Here is a 20,629-nt window from a genome sequence, read left to right on the forward strand (position 1 = left end):
TTTGTCTGACTCACTGTTGATATTTTTGATAGGCTGCCAAAAAGACATAAACATCTGAATGCTTGAAATACTCAAAATTCTTAAACCTCCCGAATACAGCACAAAAAATGCACACATTTACAACTCAGATATTTTTTTTTATTCTGGATGACTTTTCAGATGAAGCAGAAATACCACCAGAAACTGAGATCTGGCTATGCATCATTTTTAAATGTCTACAAAGACTATAGATGCTTGACATTTAGATGTTGAATCATTTTGAGACTGCAGTTATCAGTAGCAGCAGCATGTTGTGTTGTAGTTAATTTAAAAAAGACTTTTAATATGTGTTATATTGAGCTATTCAAAGCGCTGATGTTAACGATACATCTTTTGATCGTTTTCACGGTGCTTTCATTATTACTGACTCTCCAAAACGCAACGCAAGACGCCTCAAAGAAAAGAAAAAAAGAATACACTACATATCCCATCATCACTTGCTGGACCTTGACGAGAAGGTCGGACACTGATGACGTAAAAATAAACATGGCGGCGCTCCGTTCAGCACGGCGTTTGCTTCCGAGCTACTTGCGGGTGAAAAACGGTCAAAAGGACAAGCAAATGTTGGTCGGATGTAGCATCAGGACGCTTTGCGGTGGAACGCGAGATAACGGTATGTTTTAATGAAGTTAACATCATCATAAATTACGTTTTTCTAACTATAACTCTCACCTTATGGCGTTTTCCCGCTAGCGTTAATGCTAATACTGCGGGTGTCAAACCCCCTTAACACATCCGACAATTTAACATGGTCTTATCAATAGCGCGACGTACAGACCGTGTGGAATAATGCTTTCTGTATTTTATAAATAATGTGAAGGTTTTTATGTATTCGGCGTTGCGATATGTAGAGAGTGGAGTGCCATTTGCTCTGATATTAAAAATAATAGTAACGCTAACAAGCGCTGGAATAAAGCCTTGACTTTTAAACTTATAAAAACGGTACGTTTCAGAATTAAAAGTTTGCTGTATATAATGTACGTTGTATTTTAAATGATTTTTTTTAGTGTGCGCTAGTGATTAACTCGTGTAACTTCTTATCCAGGCTTGTCTGACAACGCAAAGCCCAAGTTCACAGATGCAGCTGTGCAGGACATCCTCAAGAGGATAACGGGCCTGGACCTGCAGAAGGTGTTCCGACCCATCATACAGGAGCAGAAGATACCACAGTACAAACTCATGACTGACGAGCAGTTACAGCAGGTACCCTTTTAAATGCATGACAAAGACCTCTCTGTCCCAAACTGCACAAAACACAGTCAAAAATCTGTTTCATCTAATGTCCTTTGTGTTTTCTCAGGCAACAGCGTTTGCCAAAGAGCAGGCTCGGAAGCGGCTGCAGATGCCTCCTGTCCTGCCGGAGAGGAAACCCATCACCGATGTGCTGTGTGAAGACAAGTTCCTGGATGGCATGGACACAGGCAAATACGTCTTCACAGACATCAACTTCGATGTCCCACACAGGGTAACATCTGATTTATTGATGTCTTCTGCAGTATTTAAGTTGGGGTTTAATATAATTAAGAGCAAAATGTCACCTGTAAAAGAGAGGAAATTGTAATCTGATTAGAAAGCTGCCTAATTGACCTTTCCGTGACACGCCCCCCCCCCCCCCCCCCCCCCCCTCATGCAGACAGAGCGGACTTCAAATATTTTAGTGAAGGCTTTTTTCACTCAGTTTTTATGTTTTCTGTCGCAGCAAGATAACTTATTCTTTAAAGAGTGTTTCCAGTCAGACAAAAGTATTACAGAATGAAAAAGGAATCGCTCCATCAAACTGGAGTCATTTAAATCAAAATGAATCAGGTTTTGTTGGAGGGAATTCTCTCGTAGCCCAACTCCATATGCATTGTCTCTCCTCCAGGAGAGATTCATCGTTGTACGGGAGAACGACGGAACCCTGAGAAAGGCGACCTGGGAGGAGAGAGACCGTCTCATTCAGGTCTACTTCCCCAGGGAGGGACGCAAAATCACAGCACCTTCGATCTTCAAGGAGGAAAACCTGAAGGTAGGACGAATCAGATGATCGTTGGACGCTGTCGTATTCTGAGCAGATCTAAGAAGTCCTTGAATGTATTTATTAAACTGCTTATTTGTGGTGAAATGGAAGCTTTCACCATATTGACATCACTAATATCTAATGGACCGTTTCCATAGAGAAATATAAGATGACTGATCAGTTTACATGATGGAACTCATGGTGCCGCATTAATCCCCTGACGGTCAAACTCAAAAAAATGCAGTTTGCGCCGAATGCAGCAGCAAGACCTCTGACGAATAACATAATTGTTCTGGCTCCTCATTCATTCTAGATTAGAATTTATGAATGACTTTGATATTCCCCTGGATCAGGCTGCATCTGACATTCAATGAATCTCTGCCTGTCAGCAACACATAGATGAAGCAAAAAAAAAGGAAAAGAAATGTAGCTGTTAAAACTCAGACAGCATTTTTATTTTATTTGATGCAGTACAACCAGTGTACAAATATTTTATTACATCTTGCATTATTATTCTTACGACTGTGTAGAGCGGTAGGAATCAAGCCCTTCTGCTTTCGGGTCGTGTTAAATGGTGACCTTTTACATTCCAAAGAAGAGTCCAATCAGGCCGCGTGAGTGAAAACATCTGTGTCGGGTGTCGAGAAGCCGTTTCACATTCATCCATGTCTCCCTGTCAGATTGCGTTTTCCAAGGACCGCCATGAGGACTTGTTGGACCTGTGTCAGGTCCAATTCGAGCCAGACACTTCTGAATACATCAGGGTGAGATATGACCTCCCCCACCCCCCCCCCCTCCCAACTGCACCGACCGCTGCACACTCGGACTGTACGCGCCCTGATGGAGCATGAAATCTCACGTCAGCCACTTGATACATGTGAAAACAGCAGTGTGGACTGGAAGCTAGTTAATGTGATGCGACGCCCGTTCTCCAACATCCGATGTACCTTGTGTCGTAGTTACATGCAACCACCTATGAGGACCTGGACAGACGTGGCAAACATGAGCTCCTGCGCGCCACCAGACATTTTGGTGGCATGGTTTGGTACCTCGTGAACGCACGCAGGGTGGATGGGCTAATCGTGGACATGCTGAAGAGAGAGCTGTGAGTTTTATTTTTATTCAGTTCAGTCACATCGGCTTATTTACCTTGCTGGCAGAAAGCTCGTGACATTCGTCTCACGTTTGTGTTTTTAGGCTGCAGGACGCCGTTAGCCTGGTGTCTCTGTTCCACATGGTCCACCCGCAGAGCGAGTCGGCGCAGGAAGCCTCCAGACAGCAAGCCGCGGGCACCGACTTACTCAAGGTCAGAACACACAACCTCGCTTTGCCAATTTGATTAAAAACAATCGTATTGGAGGTACATCAGGAGTCGGCGTAGCTCTAGGGATGTCAAATCGAGGTCGTCTCATCTTGGGTTCCCTGCGTGAGGGGTGGTTTTCATTGTGGGAACGGTGGGATCAAGCTCCGGCTCATCAGTGCTCACATTCCCACCGCCGTGGGAGTCACTGGGAGGGACTTTGAGATTGACAACCATTTCGTGTGTGTGTGTGTGTGTGTGTGCGCGCGTGCTGCAGTCACTATCACACCAGACCTCATTTAGTCATGTCTGACAATGTAGCAATTAATGCTACGATTGTACTTCATGAGCACAGCCTTTGAATTCAAGGTGACTATTCCCTCCTCCATTATGCTAACCTTTGACCCTTGTCCCCGCAGATCTACGCGCAGAAGGAGTCCCAAAGGGCGGGGTACATCGAGCTGGACCTGCAAGCGCAGGAGCAGTGGGCTGAAAAGAGCTCTGCAGCCTGACTGGACCCCTCCTAGAAGGAAATATACAAATTAATCGGAGGAAGCAGAAACCAGAGCAGTGGACTTCAGACTTTTTTTTTGCACTGTTTGGGTTGCAGACGATCTGCTTGACCCAAACAATCGACGTTTCGTTCAGCCATCGACGAGAAGATCGGCTTTAAAAAAGGCCTGCAAGATGCAGATTGTTTTTTTGTTGTTTTAAATGTCTGTGTGAGTTTCATATTTCAAGATGAGATGAAATAAAAAATCCACTTATATGTTATTGGAGTTTGCACAATTGTTTAACTCACTTTTCAAGTCACAGTACCATCCACAGTCAGTTTAAATGATCAAACAAAAAAAACACAGGAAGTAAACAAGGACCTGACACGACAGAGAAGTAGAGTGACAAAATGCTGAAAATACATTTATGGTCAAATAAAAACCGTTCGGGCATCCCAGAGAGAAAAACAGGCAATTATTAGACATGAATTCAGTGGAATGTTTAAACTTGATGGTTTGGCTAATACCCCGATCCAGTGATGAGGACGGTACCGCCGACAGACCTCAGTACCAGGAGTAGAACATAGATGTTCACTCTAAACTCAATTTAATGAGCCCCTGTAAACCTGATAAATAGCCAATGTTCAGCATAATAAAAGAACGGCGACAGTCTCTCCTGAAACCTAATTCCAAACACACACCCATTCTACTCCTTATTCCAGTTTCCTCTGCATACCTCTGACCCTTTAGATTTATTCTTATTTTGAACACAGAACACAGTTACACACATTCCAGCTCGTCCCAGGAAACTGCCCTTTGTTTTCTTTGGTCACTGAAAGAACAGAACTTTGGCTCGTGAAAAATTCAATGCAGTTCACTCAAATCCTCATCGAGGTTGACGTCTGTAGTGTCGATATCTTCCAGTTCGAAATGATCCAGATCCAAATCGTCCAGTTCCTACGGGGAGAAAACGTGTGGGTGGAAAACAAGGAATGCCAACATATGTACTTTTAGCTGTAGCTTTAAAACTGATCTTTACCTCTTCGTTCTGATCGGCCTCCACGTCCTCTGGTTCCTCCTCCTCCTCGTGATCTGCACCCTGCTCCTCTGTGCTCCCCTCAGGAGCTTCTACTTCTGATGAAATCTCGGGCTCCAGGATGCCATCAGGCTTCACTGGGAGTGCTGTCATTGGTTCTTTTGCTTCTGGTTCCTGTGGTGTGACTCGCTTCAATAATGGAACTGGATCTCCTAGCAGACCCAGCAGTGGATCAACGGTCACCTCTTGAAAAGCGTGTTCACACGTAGGCGCACTCGGCACTGGACTGGCTGCGTTTTCAAAGGAGATAAGCTGATCCTCTGCTAATGATGAGTGTTCCGTTTCTGAAACAAACTCTCCAGCCTCCTCTGGTGCATCCATGATGGGTGGTGCTTCCGAGGAGGCAAAATGTGTTTCCCGTGTGTCATATCCAGGCGTTTCCCCAGTTCCTGAAGATTCTGTTTTAATAGCATCAGTTGTAGCGCCAGCACTGACCAGGACATCTTCTGTTGCCGTGACAGCATCACCGTTTGTCTCCTCTTCCGTGGAGACTGAAGCTTCCTCGGCTTCGTCCTCCTCTGAAGATGCAGACTGGGCTTGCTTTGGATCTTCTGCTGCAGTGACAGGTGGAGGGAATGCTGCCGCTTCTGGGAATGAATCTTTTTCTCTTGCTGAAACGGGAACAAGGAGCTCCCGTTTCAGTGAAATCCGTTCCTCTAGCTCGTGTGTTTCTGCAGCTTCAGCCTCTGGCATTGCTGCTACACTGACCGTTTCATTCAAACCATTCAATTCCTGTGTGAACAAACAGAGGAGAGGTTTAGGCGTCTGACTGTGCACCTCTCATGCACACCGAGGAAGCATTTGGATCCTTCTCTAAATACAAAGCTGGAGCATTTTTTGTTATCCATATAAAAAACGTTTTCCATACGGATGCCAATTCAGCAACAGCACGAATGAAGTTTTCCGAGGTCCAAGGCTAAGTTAAAGGAGTGAGGCCTTGATATAATGAGGCATGTAGCGGGGGCAGGTTCTGGTCCTTACCTCTGGCTCAGTGATCTCTCCATTGAGCTCAAATCCTGCAGACTCCTCCAGAACATCCCGATCCTCATCTAGCTAAAGAAGCAAGCGACATGTAAATGATTCACCAAACACAATTTCCCAAAACACGAGACCAAACTGCAACCAAACTGACTGCCACAGACCATGGTGAGTGGGTAGTCTGCAGCAGGCCTGGCCCCGATGCGAGTCTCCCCCAGGTACTGCTCAGCCAGCAGGGCTTGCTGGAGGCCAGGGAACAGGTTGCCGTACTGGGAGGGGTCAGCCAGGGAATCTGCTGCTTTCCGATTGACCTTGGACAGACTTTCCTTCCAGAGCTTCACCACCCTGGAGCAAGAGAAGCATATATATATATATATATATATATATATACAAAAATGTGATGGTAGCAGGAAAAAATAGGCCAGCGTAAGATTGTTACTGGGTTAGAGGATTTCCAAAACGGCAGCTCTTGTGGGTTTGCCCCAGTCAGTGTCGATCAAAAGTCCTCCAGGGAAGGAGAAATGGCTGAGATGGTGACGGGGTCATAGGTACGGCTGTTTTGACAGCAAAACTGGGACCTACTTAATATATGTCCATCATCAAAAACTTTCAAGAGCATCATTCTCGCGCAGACTGTGAAATTGGTTTTCCTCTGGTAATTGTTTGAAGTTACAGGGACATAGTGTATGCAAAGGTTCCGTAGGGCACCGATTCATATAATGAAAGTGTGCACACAAACACAAAACTACAGCACTATACAACAGACAAAAAAAACAAACACACCTTGACATTTGGCTGGGCAGATAGGTTCTTGCCAAAAACGCAGCCTCTGGCAGCCGATCTGTTTTGATGAGAAGGTCCAGACATTTGTCCAACCTGGACAAACACAAAAAGTTTCGATTAAAAGAAATAATCAAATCAGAAAATGGCGACAAATATCACTCCCTCCTCCTCCTCCTCCTCCTCCTCCTCCTCTTCTTCCACTCACCTTCCCAGCAGGAAGAAAGAGATAAAGGCAACGTTGTTCTTTCCGTCCATCTCTGCTCCTTTGGCCAGTTTATCCACCATGCCGGCGTTGCCCGATGTGGTGGCCAACATCAATAATCCCCCATAATCCCGAGCATGGCTCAGACACTCTTGGGCCAGGCTATACTGGCACTTTGCAGTAGCGAGCTCTGCCAGCTGCCGCCATCTCTGCTCTGACTGGAGCCCCAACGTGCAAGAGAGACAGCAAAGAGGATTATCACTTCAGCAATAGCCTGCGAAGCCAGTGTGGAGGGCCTGGGTTGTGACACGGCGCGGTGGATGACGTCAGCAGGACTGACATAATGCACAGATTATATATATTATAGTATGGTATTATAAAATAAAATAACATATCATTCATGGCGAAAGATGACTTTGTGAGAAATGACTCAAACTTGTTATGAGTAGCTAAATGTCAAATGTTAATAAAGATGTGCAGGAATGTTGGAAAAATTAAACAAAACTCTGTGAAGAAGGTGAACAGTTGTGTCAGAAGGACGTAATCTACGACTGAATCCCGTTAATATGAGCACAGTTGATTTATCAGTGTGATCATAATTCATGAGTGACGTCATGTTGAATTTCCTAGCTGTATATCAACAGCTAAAAACAATCTACTAAAACAATCAGTACGTGTTAATGTCCGGCATGCAATCAGTTGAGCAGCCGATTAAAAGTTGCTAACTAGTTCTAGTCGGTACCAGAATTACACGATGGATTCCAAATTGCAGTCCAAACTGGATGATGTATAACTTTAGCATTTAAACATCAGGCTTATGGTTCGAAAGTAAAATCTATTGCACGGAATTAGCTCAGCTTTGGGTTTCTACGCAGTAAAGCGTGCTCTCACCTCCGCCTCCAATGCCAGCTGGTAGGCGATCTCGACCTCTCCCAGCTGCAGGGCCAAGTCAAACTTGTGTTCCGGGTCGGCGGACACAGCTAGAGCCTGCTTTTTGAAGCCCTTGGCAAAACAAGACACACCAAAAACTATCGTGGCTGCTACGTTTTCTGTTTAATTAAAGACAAATAAGTGAAAGATTGGTTCTGCAAAAGACACCGCAAGAGTAAATGTAAATTATACAAGACCGGAATTCCTAGCGCAGGAAAGGAAACCAGTACCTGTTTCTCCAAGAAGCGTGCGACTCTGATCCTCTGCTCTTTGGAGATTGTCGGTAGAACCTTGTCGGCCAAGCTGAAGTCCCCCCTCACGACAGCCGTCTGGTATTCCAGCACTGAAAGCAGCAGGGAGTAGCTGACGATGTTCAGCTCCTTGTCTCCGAGGTACAGACGATCATCCTTGGGGATGTAGCCCAGCAGGTACATGGTCCTAGACGGGGATATCAAATACCAGACTAACTTAGTATTCTTTGTATGACACAGGAAATGTTTATTTTGGTAATAAACCTGAGTAAAATAAAATGCAGTAAATTTAAAAAAGGAGCGACCTGGTGGCTGTATCACGACCTGTTGTCATGGTTATGGTGATACATGAAAAAGAATAATGTTTTTTTTCCAGTATTTCTAATTTAATGTACTGAAATAAATGGCAAGAAAATATTAACTCAATTAGATTTGAGGGTTTTCTCCAGAGTGCAGAGATATATTTGTTATATTCTATACTTGCGTTCATGCATCTCACCTGTCCAGGTGAGCAATGGTGATGATCTCTCCTCCAACATAATAGTTTAATCTCTTAAGCGAGCTGGTGTAGATGAAGCAGTCGCCGACCCAAACTCCCGTCTGCACCCCCTCTGGGACCTCCCCCAAAACCTGCTCGGCAAAAACAACGATAAAGACACATATATCTGCACAAATTGTTAATGAAAAATTAAGACACAAAGGTTTTTAGGTGATAAAATTGTTTTCTGATCTCGAATACGAGTTCTGATCGTTGAACAAAAATATCCCTGCACTCCGGGCGTCTGACCTCGAAGGCGCCCTCGATTCCATCGTCCGTATTCTCTTCCTTGGACTCTCGCGCTGCTGCAACCCTCTCCGATAGGTAGCGCAGCACAAAGAACGAGTCAGTGGTAGCGACGCAAACAAGGTCCCCGGAGTCGGACCAGAAAACCTACAGACAAGACGAAGCACAAGAGGAGAGCTGGAGCAGATTGAGATGCTTAAATTCAAGGCTCCACCAAGTCAGCACTGGGACAGAGTCTTCATTTGAGGTCAGAGTCAATGAAAGCGTGACTCACGTGTTTGGGTTGGATCTCAATGCGGCGGATGAGCTCGGCACTCTCCCAGTCATACAAGGCCAGGTCACGGTTTGACCTGACCCCCAGCAAGAAGCCTCCGAAGATACCTGCAGAACGAGGGACGTTAGCCGCTACACACACGGACGCTTCCAAATGCTTACTGTGGCACGCGACAAGACAGATAACAGCCGCTCCCACCTTCAGCCTCAAAGTCGGGCTTAAACGCCGTCTTCTCTTTAAAGTTCTTAAATATCTTGACTTTAACGTTGCTTTCCTTGATGGCGTACCTGTGAAGACAAAGCACATCCTCGTTTGTTACTGTTTACGAAAAGGGAACGTCTTGAGGGAATTGCTTGACGTTTCGGGAATATACACATTTGCTACCTCTGCCGAGGAGGTTTGGTTTTTGAGGGGAGGAAGAGGTTAATCATCACAAGGCGTTTTGCGTTGGCTCTCTCTACCTTATCTGCAGCTGCATGTTGGGCCTGAGGAGACCTTTCCTACACTGAGACTGAGCACCAGTATAAAGAGACAGTTTAAACAATCGACATTTTTATAGAGTGGAACAACAGGAACACGCTACCCCGTCTCTTTTCAAAGTCTATCATTATTTGATCACCACACTTATGAAAAGAAATTTAAATCTATGGCTTTATCGTCTGGAATTTTTTTTTTCCAGCATATAATTCCCTTTAAAAAAAAAGGTAGTAGTCATTTTTGAGCCGGTGGCAAAATGTTTAGATTATACACATGCTGCTGTTTTTCTTCTTTTTGCTATGCTAAGCTAACGACCTGATGATTCTAGCATCCTATAGCATACAGACAGAGTGGCATCATCATCTTGCCAATGTTTATGACCTACTGTGAGGAGTCATGTGACCAGACAAACTCTTGGGCGGAGCCAAAGCTCTTATTCCTCAGGGCCATGGCGGTGTAGATGATATACTCCCCATCCCCACACACCACTACAAATCTGCAAATACACAAAACAGCACACACACACACACACACACACACACACACACACACACACACACACACACATCCAAATTTTAGTCTGAAAAAATTCACTGGAAAAAATCAAGGTTGAACACGATTCTCACCCAAAACAAACCAGCAAGCAGACAGATATTGCCCCCCCCCCCCTCGTACACCGACTGTCCTTGGTCATTACACTGGCGAGACAGACACAAACAGACCGTCTCTCACCTCCCGTTGGGGCTGTGTTGGATCATCTGGGGGTAGATCTCACAGCTGCCCATGTCTTTGATATGGAGCAGCAGCTTCTCTCCGTCTGTGACCTCGGCCTCTCCCAGAGCCTTCAGGTTCGCCTGCTGCACCTCAGAGTGGTGAGCCCATATCACCTTCCCACTGGCGTCCATGGACATGGCCGGCTCATCCCGACCAAACTGAGACAGAGTGGGAGAGGTGAGGACTTTGAGGCATGAGATAATTCCCCCCCCCCCCCCCCTGACCCTTTAATTTACAGGATACCTTGATGATGATGCTGCCATCATCATAGCCCAAAGCCACGCCCTTGGAGCCAGGCTGGCTAGCTATGCACCACACCCTCTCCATGCCATAGTCGAGAGTGCTTTCTAGTCGGTAGGTGTAGGAGTGCCACACTCGGACCGTGCCTGAGGACACAAGAAGCGGCTGAATCTGAAACAAGATTCTTTTTCTGATCAGGGGTAATGCATTGTCGGTTTTGGCGTATCTTTAAACCGACCGTCCTCAGAGCCCGAGAGGATGATCGGCAGCTCAGGATGGAACGCTGCGCAGGTCACGTTCTGGGTGTGACCCTCCAGGGTCTGAACACAGGTTTTGTTCTGGTAGACAGGCACACACACACACACACACACAATGTCACTGACAATCTGCAGCATGGTTTTCATATGTAGCCAGAACGTGTCCGTGTGTTATAAATAAGCAATAATGTATATTCATAGCCGATCCTGGCGGTGTCTCGCTCAGTTTGTCACCTGATAATCCCAGATCTTGATCAGGCGGTCATCAGCCCCCGAGATGAGGTAGGGTTTGCCTCCTCCTCTGTAATAATCAATACAGTTCACGCCCTTCTCGTGACCCTCCAGAGTGAAGTTGGCGGTCTTGGAGCCCAGCTGCCACACCTTCAGCACAGTGGAGTGGAACCATGCAGAAAGACAGTGCATGCACCTCAGACTACATTTCCCATGAACCCTGTTACTTCCTGATTTGACGCTCCCTCCAAACAAGGAGATTAACACTTCCTTCAATGTATACCACAAAACAAATATGAGCACATTGCTTGCCTCTTTACCTTAATAGTTCTGTCCAGAGACGCACTGGCAAACTGGTTGGTGTCGTTGGGATTGACGATGATCTCCATAACGTAGTGAGTGTGCCCCTCGAACACTTGAGTGCACGTCCACTTTCGGTCCCAATCCCACAGCTTGATCGACATGTCATCTGTAGCCACACAGAGTGACCACAACTGTGACCATGCATGGTTTTCAACTCTCAAAAATGAGAAGTTCTAGAAGCAGTCGAGTTATTGGCGACATGTTAGATGTGAACTTTAGGGTGTTTAGAAGAGGAAAGAGTTCTTTCCTACCGCTGCAGCTGAGGACGTAGGGCTGTGTAGGGTGGACAGCGATGGAACGGATGTAGTCAACGTGAGCCTCAAACTTGTGGACGCACTCCAGGGTGTTGTAATTGAAGACGCGAATCATCATATCATCCTGGGGTCAGATGGAGGGTTGAAAGTGCAAATAAAACCACAGAAGTTCTGCCTATTAATTGCAATTCTTAAAGGAGAAAGTTGATTTTTTTTAAAATAAAAATATAATGAACTAAAAACCAAACGATATCAATAACATTTTCAGTGCATGAAAGGTATGCCCATAAATTCTAAATAAACAGTTTAGCAAATATCTAAAATAAAAGTATTTGTGGAAATAAAAAAAATGACTAAAATTTTTGAGCTTCTATAACCATGGAAATAAAAAACAACAACAAACAAATGATATAAAAAAAATATGTTGCATTTAGTAAACTTTATAAAAATCTTTTTATAATATTTTTGGAATTATGCTCCGGAAACAAAAACTAACGGGCAGAGGGAACATGTTGTTCTTCTTACACAACATTCAAGTGGAATTTATTGGACAGAGTCATAATGAAATCAAATTCAATAGAATCAATCTTTAATTCAAAATAATATTTCTACAGTTAATGAATAAAGTACCGGTAGTCAAGAGTAAAAAAAATAAAAAAAATTGAATTGAATAAAAACAATCATTTTATTCCCTTATACCACATTATAGCCAGCACCATGAAACAGAGGGTTGGTTTAAACTCTCTTTTAACGACTCCTTGAGGCGTCGGCTAATTTAAGTTCAACTTTAACAGTTGGAAAACCGCTGCAGTCCGTAAGGAGGAATCAGCAGCACTTGGGGCTGGTTCAGAACAGGCTGATGGTAAATGGAAACTCCTTTAGTTTCACATACTATAATTTTTTTAAACTAAATTACATACTGGTAAGTGAAACTTCCATTTCATTTAGAATACTCACCGCTCCGACAACGATCCAGTTCTTCCTTGCTGCAAACTTGGCAACTCTGATGGGTTCTTCACACACCTCAAAGGATTTCACCATCATCTGTGTGCACACACACACACACACACACACATATGATTCAAACCAGATTAACAGGAAGAAGATTCATTACCAAAATACAAAATGAATATGTGTGAAGGAGCGGCTCCATGCGGTTGTGATCTGTGGGATGTTTGACCAATAGTGACCTGTGTCTCATGGTTCCAGACCACCACAGTGCCGTTGTAGAGACTGATGACCATCCAGGGCTCAGTGGGGTGTAGATCCACACTCTTCACCCGGTCTGACCGAACAATCAGCTTCCGCTTGATGTCCAACCGCAGAGGCTATAAGAAAGACAAAGCCTTAAATGGCACCAGGTAACTGCTGGGCTCTACCAAATGATGATGATACAATCAAATTATCTCTGTGTATAGCAGTAAATTCTCTGTTTACCACAATCAAGAAGTTTTATTTTCTCCTGTTTTGTTTGTTGTTTTTTGTTTCATAGCAAAATTACGAAAACATTACTGTGTAGATTGGTAATCCGATTTTCATTTCAGAAATTGGTAGTTAAAGAAAATAAAAACAACAAAACAAATGTAAAATTTGATTTGTAATTTTAAAATAAAAAAATCTATATTAAAATTCAGAAAAATGTTTTTTTTATTTTTATTAATCTGTTTTTAGTAAGAACAAATTAAATCTCTAGAAAACAGAAATAATGGTTTTTATGTTTTCAGAGACCGAATATGATTTTCTGGCTACAAAACAAGAGCGCCAATATAGTATAAAATATAGAACTGCAGGGGGAAAACAGAATGGAATTCTTAGGGTTCTAGTATCGACCAGTCGTTTTTCTAAGTTATAATAATATGCTTTTAAATGTTCTCATGCCGCAGATAGCCATATCTGGGCCACATATGCCACTCTTATTTTGTAGCCAGATGACAACATCCGGTCTAGAGGTTTTCTACTGACTTAAGATAATACAAAAAATAAATACAAAAATCCAGTCACTTTAAAATGCCACCCTTTCATTCTTAGGTATGAAAAGGAAAACGTTTTCAGATTTGATTGTTGTAGTTTAAAACCCACAGACAAACAAACTACTCTTCTTCTTTCAGATTTGTTCCTGGAAACATGTGATGACCAAAAAGATGCGGGCATGCTTGGAACAAGAAGTTACATTATGAAATTGATCCAGATTATCGGGCAGATTCATAATTTATAACTTCGTGCTCTTTTATTGGGAGATTTATGACGTAGTGTGACGTAGCACAGTGTTGGAGGGGGCGTGTCCCCGCGTCGTGCAAACTGCCCAGTCCACATTTTTTAATGCATGGCAGTTTAAGAATAAAAACAATGAATGCCAGTCATGTCAGTCAGGCCTTCTCCTATATTTATAATAGTAAATCTCACATAAATGTTTTTATTGTTATTGTCACGCTGTGTTTTTGTGCTACTTTTAAAGCTTTATTAATTGTAAAAATATTTGTCACTTGAGGTTTTTCTGTGTTTGCACCAAAACATCTATCGACAGAGCAACAGAGTAACGTGAAGCATGCATTTCGTTTAGTTTCTTGTTGCCTACCATGTTTCCAGATCAGCGAGTCTCTGCGAAGTTCAACAAAAGCCACCCGGCCTCCCGGCAGATCTGCTCGGGCCTCTCCTCGGGAGCTCACCGGAGAAAGTGTTCTCAGCAAGCTGGCGATAATAGCAACAAAAAGCCTTCCGGGATGGAGTTATCAATAAATCTTCAGTTCTGAAACTAAACATTCAACTCTGTAATAAATCTAAAACTAAAAGAAATGATGACATTTTATTTGGGAAGATTTTTAATTGTAATGTGCAGCAAATTGCAAGCATTTATTTAACAGACAATACATATTGTTGCGCCTTGCAAGACCTAATAAAGTACAATACAGACACGTGGTTGCATCCCATGTGGGTTTTTATCTCTATTATTATAATTTTTTTCATATATCTATTTCTTATATTAGACTTTAAAGAAGCTTTTGTGGGTTGACAATAAACCCTTTTATTTTGTAGAACATCCGGCCATGTTCCAGTTGAAGTCTTGTCTGACTTGACCCACCGTCTTTGGATCCACCCACCGTGGATCCAAACGCTTCCTGTGAATGGAGTTCAAGATCCGGCAGGGAAGTAGGGCACGCTGTACCTGTAAACCTCACCTGGACTGCAAAAAAACTAACCGGCAAAGTTTACTTTTGAATCTCAATTCCCACTATTGAAAAAAAGAAAAGAAAAGATAATGGGTTTCAATGTTATTTGTTATTTCTTGGTAATAGCGTACTCAGAATATCTGATTTAATATCAAAGACAAAATTGCTTTTGCAGCGTGAAATCAGAGCCTGTTCCAAAAGTCGCACGGGACGGTGAGCGCAGGTGCGCATGCGGGGTCAAAATGACGACGCACCATCTGTTAGGGCGACAATACTTTGCGTGTCACTATTGTGTAAAAGCTGTCTGACGAAAGGAGAATTGAATTAAATGAGATGTGAATCACCGGATCCAGAATCTTATTTGGATCCAGATCAGAAAATGTTTTGAGGCAGATCTAACGAGGTCTCCATCCCCATCACACCCATATAGGTGATGATAACAAAATAAATACGTAGATTACTACTAATAAAAAAATCATTAGTGTTAAATCAATTTATTACGGTTAACATGACATTATAAAAAGACGGCGATATGCAACATGGATGTCAGCGTTGCTACAGAGCGTAGCCGTTGTCGTCCTTCTAGGCCCTCTTGAATATTTGGTGGCAGACTTTGTCGAGGGCGGTGATTTCCTGAAACAGAAGACACCGAATCTCAGACTGCGAGTCCAAACGCCACGTCGCTCTGGACAGGTACGCAATCAGGCGGACCTTGCATCTATAAGATAACGGCTAGTTATATCTCTTTCATCACCGTCTATTGATATGAGACTTATCAGTCTGATGTGAACGAAGGCTGTGGCAGATTTCGTCATACGTCTTAAAGGGGAAAGTGTTTTTCTGTTGATATTTACGTTTATTTTACGAAAGCTGATGCTGGGACTAACACACTGATTCCTGAAACACGTTTGCGGCGCTGCTCCGGGGCTTAAGCCAAAGCGTCATCACATCCTCTCTTACCAGGTGGAGCAGGTCTCCCTCCATCCAGTGGGTCCAGCCACGATTTTCTTTCTCCCCCTTCTGAACGCTCACCAGCTTGTCTCCATCCCAGGAAACCATCGTCTGATGGCACCAGACAGAAAGCAGGATGCCACCGGTTAGTTTTGAAGCTGCCACTCGTAACCGTTGCAGCCTCGTACCAATCGAGGTGCGCTTCCTCATTCAATGGAGCCGAACATAAAACAGTCCCACCTGGACCTTTCTGTTGTCGAGGCCCTTCGTTTGCTCCTCAAACTCCAGCCCCACGGTGAAGTTAACCTCGTAGTTTCTGAAGGTGCTCAGCGTCTTTGTTTCAAACTTGTCTCCGCTCTGGATGATTACTTTTGTCTGATGCAGGTGGGAGGCTATCTTTCTGGTGGCGAAGTCGATGTCTGAGAGCACGAACACACACCAGAGAGAGGTGGAATGAATAGCTCGGGTTCCGAAAGTACACGACCGCATGGCCTGTCACGCATGACAGGCCACTTTTTTTATGATTCGTCTCCCACTGCTAGTTTGACAGCCTCATTTACCCTTTGGAAATGACCCAGCGCCCATTCAGAATGGACTAAAATGAGCTTGTCCGCCCCGCTCACCACGAGGTCCTGCGAAAGAGAACCACCCACCCCAACCGTTTAGACATTCATATCCCATTTTGCCTTAAAGTGAAAATTCAATTTTCTCCCATTACTCCTGCAGAGGCGGCTTCAATACTTGCCCATCTAAACACTATTTCTGACTCATTTCCATAAGGAGGTTGTTTTCCGATTGGCCGGATGGAAATGAGGTGCAAGGCGCTCAGCGTTTTTCTGGATTTCCTGTGAGCTGAGTGTATTGCATTTTTATATGAATAGCAAATAGAGTTGTGAATAATGAAAGTGTTCTGATCAACGATGCACCAGAAGGGCGAGAATCCAGTTCTGGGCTTTCTCTCTCTCTCTTTTCTTAAAATGACAAGCTGACCTGCCGCCTGATCCCGAGTCTGAATCCGTCTTTCTTTTCTGCAGATCTGGAGGATGGAATCGCAGAACGAACCGAATCAATATTTATTTGCCGTGGACACAGACTGCAGCCCCTCACAGAGTGGAGGTCAACGTGGGCCAACGGCAGCTCAAAGAGGAAATGAAGCACTCCCAAAGTATGCTGTACACTCCCTCTTCCTCTCCCTCTCCCTCTCACAGTTACCCCCCTGCCTCTTTCTGGTACCATCATTCCAGACATTCTGCTATTTCCTCGGCTGCATCTTTAAATGCAACCTGATCGTCTCCCTCTTTTTATTGATCAGGTCTGGCCATTACAGCAGGTCTTCCACTGTAATCTAACCGAAGGCAGTTAGATGGCAACTTACCGAGGGCTTTCATTAATTCTTCAAAGTTCTCATTGGACACCATCTCCCACCGTCCATTGTAATCTGCAGGCATTTTTACAGGTGTGTAATGGAGACTGAGGTTGGTAGCACTGAGAGAGACCGTTATAGGGCCAAAGCCTTTATATAGACATGATTGTGTGTGTGTGTGTGTGTGTGTGTGTGGATATTAAAGGACAGGGTCCGCCTGATAATTCCCTCTGGGCAATGTGTGTGTGTGTTTGTGCATTCAAAGTTCATGCTTATATTGCACAATGAGGAATCACATTCGCCAGACCGGCAGAAATCAGGACCGTCTGTTTCGTGCAAACACTTCTGTGTCTGGACATTTGTGCATGCTGATTTGGATGCACTTAGTGACTGCTGCACTTTTTCCATTTCCCACTAAGCTTTAGTGGTTACTCATTATAATGGACTGGAATGGAGAGAAGATGAGAGGAGCAGGAGGAGGAAGGAATGCTGTCCTTCAGTCATAGTCATTCCTCTCCGATTTAAAATCAGGGAATAAAGTACAAGGACATCAATTTTGTTGACTCAAATGCAGCTCCACATCAGCGTTTTTTTTTAATATATATATATTTTGGCCAAACTACCTTGAAGACTCCCAAACTTAAGCTTTTCCTGAGGAATTCAAGATAAGAATCCTCTCTCTATCAGCAGGAGAGAGTGAGCATGTGCCCATATTCATACTAATGTTTGCACGTCTTGGTTTATGCATCGCGGCACGTGGCTGTTTTCTAATCAGGTTTTTCTTACCACTAGGGCAGAGTACAATATTTATATTCAGAACATGCGACTCTGCTCTCGTGTTACCATCTAATATCACTTTCTGCTCTTTATCCGGGATCTATCGGAGGCTCTCTTGACACTAATCAATACAGTTACGTCTATCGATCGCTTTCAGACGAGCTGAAGTGTGCATCGATCACAACCCATTTTCACAGCACTTTCAGGTCTCTATGTGACAGTGGCACTAACTTAACCTCGGGTGGAGGAAGTTGGACATGTGGAGCGTCAAAGGCAAGGTGGGTGATTTTTGTCATCGCTTATCAGCGCAGATAAGATGAACAAATCCTTAAAGGAACACTTGCGTCTCCCCACAGTCAGTGTCTCGTTACACTCTCTATTGGAGCTCATTTCCCTTAAGTGTCATCTGGAAAAGGCCCATTCCATATTTTCTAACATTGTGATAACTTGTCTGACACAGTAGAGGGTGATGTGTAGCACCAAAGCTACAAGCAGGACAGGTGTCATAGGAGTGAAGCTCAAAGTTAAAGCTGAAGAAATAAAACACTTTAACAATAGAAACAGGAAAGGATATTCAACTGCTTGATCTGGGAATATGCTGCACAATTTGAGGCCTTTTTTTTTTTTAGCCGACTCTTAACCCTCACGTTTAATTTCACAGTCAGTTCAAATGTCCAAATATTTTTCTGACAATGTTTTCTGGTCTGTGCACATTGACAAACAGCAAAAGTTACCATATAGCTCCTGCTTTACCCTGCCGATCCCATGAGGCTGATTGTACTGAAGACATGCACAGAAAGTTAAAGGAGGGAGACCTTATCTGCCAACCGGACAGGTACATGACTTATCAGCAATACACAATGATCCATAAAGCAACGCCGTGCTTTAAACCAAGCAGGGGGGGGGGGGGGGGGGGGTCCTGTAAACTCCCATTTATCATGGATTCATTCATAATTCCACAAATGTGGATTCAGATAGATTTGATATGAAACTGGTTCATCTGGACATTTTCTCCTCCTGTCCATCAAATCCCATCATATAGTCAATAATCAATATAATATTAATAGTATAATTGTGTCCTAATCCAATTTGGTGCGTCAGGTCTGTCGTGACATTCATTAAGAGTAATGATGAAGGTCATCAGAACACAAACGGTGAACAGTCAACGTTGCGGGTTCTGAAAGGACACGCAGCGCGTCTCTCCACACAGGGGCAATGTTGCTGCGTGGACGTTACAGTCGCTGCGCCACAGGAAGAGATGGATCCAACAGTCGACGCACGCCATTTAAAACAGCGCCTCATGTTATATTGTGATCAAAGTCAAGATGACGCGGAGCCATCTGGTTAACCAGCCCGGGAATAGAAATCCGTCCTCTGTGGTTTTTGTTTTACCGCCGTCAGGTGGAATGGAAAGAACGTGTGAGTTATAAGAGAAAAGAGAAGCCGCTTACAGCAAGACGAAGGAAACACAAGTAGAATTTGAAACAGCCCTTTAAATAAACTAACAAGCGACCCCCATAAGGAACGCCTGTATCCACTTGCTCATGCACTCATGCATGCGTGCGAACAACGCACCCTCGTATTCAAATGCATTTAGGGTGGTTTAAATAATAAATGGCGGCGGAATCATTTCTAACTCGCACCTAATGGCACTTCCGCGCTCCCTTTAACCTTGGAGACACGTGTGCACATATACTCTGCGCCTGCTCGTCGTTTCTCCCACGCGTCTCTCTGTGCGCGTTCAATGAGCTCCACGCACAACTTGGCATCAGTTCAGATGACGCAGATGTTGAAGCCGCATGCGTCTCATTTTCATGCATCATATACGCAGCAGGCGACAGGATGCGAAGTTGTTTCCTGCAGCTCTTCATTTCCCTCCTCTTCCACGCTTGTGCGTTGCGCTTGCACGCAATGCCACTCCGCGCGCACTGCAGCTCCAATACCTCGTGCGAGTCAATTCAATTCGCTTCATTAGCCTGGTGTATTTCAAAGCAGCTGTATTACCAACTTTTTACTCCCCCCCCCCCCCACGCAGCTCCCATCTCTTTCTCCTCCCTGTTGTTTTCGCAACATCAAAGGTTAGATTCATCAGAATCCTCAGAGGAAACAAATGACTGAGAGAAGTCTGCTCTTTGTTATCAAACCATCATCATGGGTTTTTGCAGAGCGTGAGCGCTGTAATATTTTTTCCATCCCACCCATGGACTCTAATAGCGCAGTGTCTCGCTGTGTCTCTTTGATGTCCCATGCAGAGAGAATTGAAAGTGCCCCAGTGTACCCACACAATTGAATGATTTTTTTCCCTTTTATTCTTATGGGGAAAAAAAAACTAGAAGCTTCACAGTGGTATTACATGAAAATGAAATGTAGCTACATCATTCGGAATGCATGCACACACACATGACTGCACAGAAAAACATTGGATTTTGTGCACAAAAAGCTTTTTGTCGCAGAGGATAAAAGCCATGTTATGACCACTACACAATCACCAGTAGTGTGTGGTCCTTTTGGTGAGCAGAAAATAATAGGTGTGCCGGCTGGACAGCCTCGATGTCAATAGACAAGGCCCATTCAGGTGCCGCAGACATTTCCGAACAGCGAGGTGCATGTGGAAGCATTGTCTGAGTTAAGGTCACACCTGTGCG

The 20,629-nt window shown here is 44.1% G+C and overlaps 3 protein-coding genes across 3 annotated transcripts; 1 reads left to right on the forward strand and 2 right to left on the reverse strand.

The window, feature by feature from the left end:
• The first annotated feature begins 525 nt into the window (after nt 1-525).
• On the forward strand, nt 526-4,096 carry mrps22 (mitochondrial ribosomal protein S22). Its single transcript, XM_068745571.1, has 8 exons — nt 526-652; nt 1,085-1,242; nt 1,340-1,504; nt 1,904-2,047; nt 2,719-2,802; nt 2,998-3,143; nt 3,236-3,344; nt 3,758-4,096. The coding sequence occupies exons 1-8, from the start codon at nt 526-528 to the stop codon at nt 3,848-3,850; spliced, it is 1,026 nt and encodes a 341-aa protein (XP_068601672.1). The 3' UTR covers nt 3,851-4,096.
• Nucleotides 4,097-4,221: 125 nt separating this feature from the next.
• LOC137901676 (coatomer subunit beta'-like) lies at nt 4,222-12,985 on the reverse strand. Its single transcript, XM_068745719.1, has 21 exons — nt 12,917-12,985; nt 12,684-12,770; nt 11,724-11,850; nt 11,430-11,578; nt 11,113-11,259; nt 10,860-10,959; nt 10,625-10,767; nt 10,340-10,539; nt 9,993-10,103; nt 9,329-9,417; nt 9,131-9,237; nt 8,860-9,003; nt 8,572-8,702; nt 8,052-8,259; nt 7,783-7,893; nt 6,895-7,109; nt 6,690-6,782; nt 6,071-6,251; nt 5,910-5,981; nt 4,872-5,660; nt 4,222-4,789 (listed from the first exon to the last, which is right to left on the reverse strand). The coding sequence occupies exons 1-21, from the start codon at nt 12,968-12,970 to the stop codon at nt 4,697-4,699; spliced, it is 3,351 nt and encodes a 1,116-aa protein (XP_068601820.1). The 5' UTR covers nt 12,971-12,985; the 3' UTR covers nt 4,222-4,696.
• Nucleotides 12,986-15,419: 2,434 nt separating this feature from the next.
• On the reverse strand, nt 15,420-17,312 carry LOC137901287 (retinol-binding protein 2-like). The gene is made up of 4 exons (XM_068745303.1): nt 17,220-17,312; nt 16,085-16,263; nt 15,854-15,955; nt 15,420-15,526 (listed from the first exon to the last, which is right to left on the reverse strand). Exons 1-4 carry the CDS (start codon nt 17,290-17,292, stop codon nt 15,476-15,478), a joined length of 405 nt encoding a protein of 134 aa, XP_068601404.1. The 5' UTR covers nt 17,293-17,312; the 3' UTR covers nt 15,420-15,475.
• Nucleotides 17,313-20,629: the final 3,317 nt, after the last annotated feature.

The sequence above is a fragment of the Brachionichthys hirsutus genome, chromosome 11, assembly GCF_040956055.1.
Source record: "Brachionichthys hirsutus isolate HB-005 chromosome 11, CSIRO-AGI_Bhir_v1, whole genome shotgun sequence".
In the NCBI taxonomy this organism is placed as follows: domain Eukaryota; kingdom Metazoa; phylum Chordata; class Actinopteri; order Lophiiformes; family Brachionichthyidae; genus Brachionichthys; species Brachionichthys hirsutus.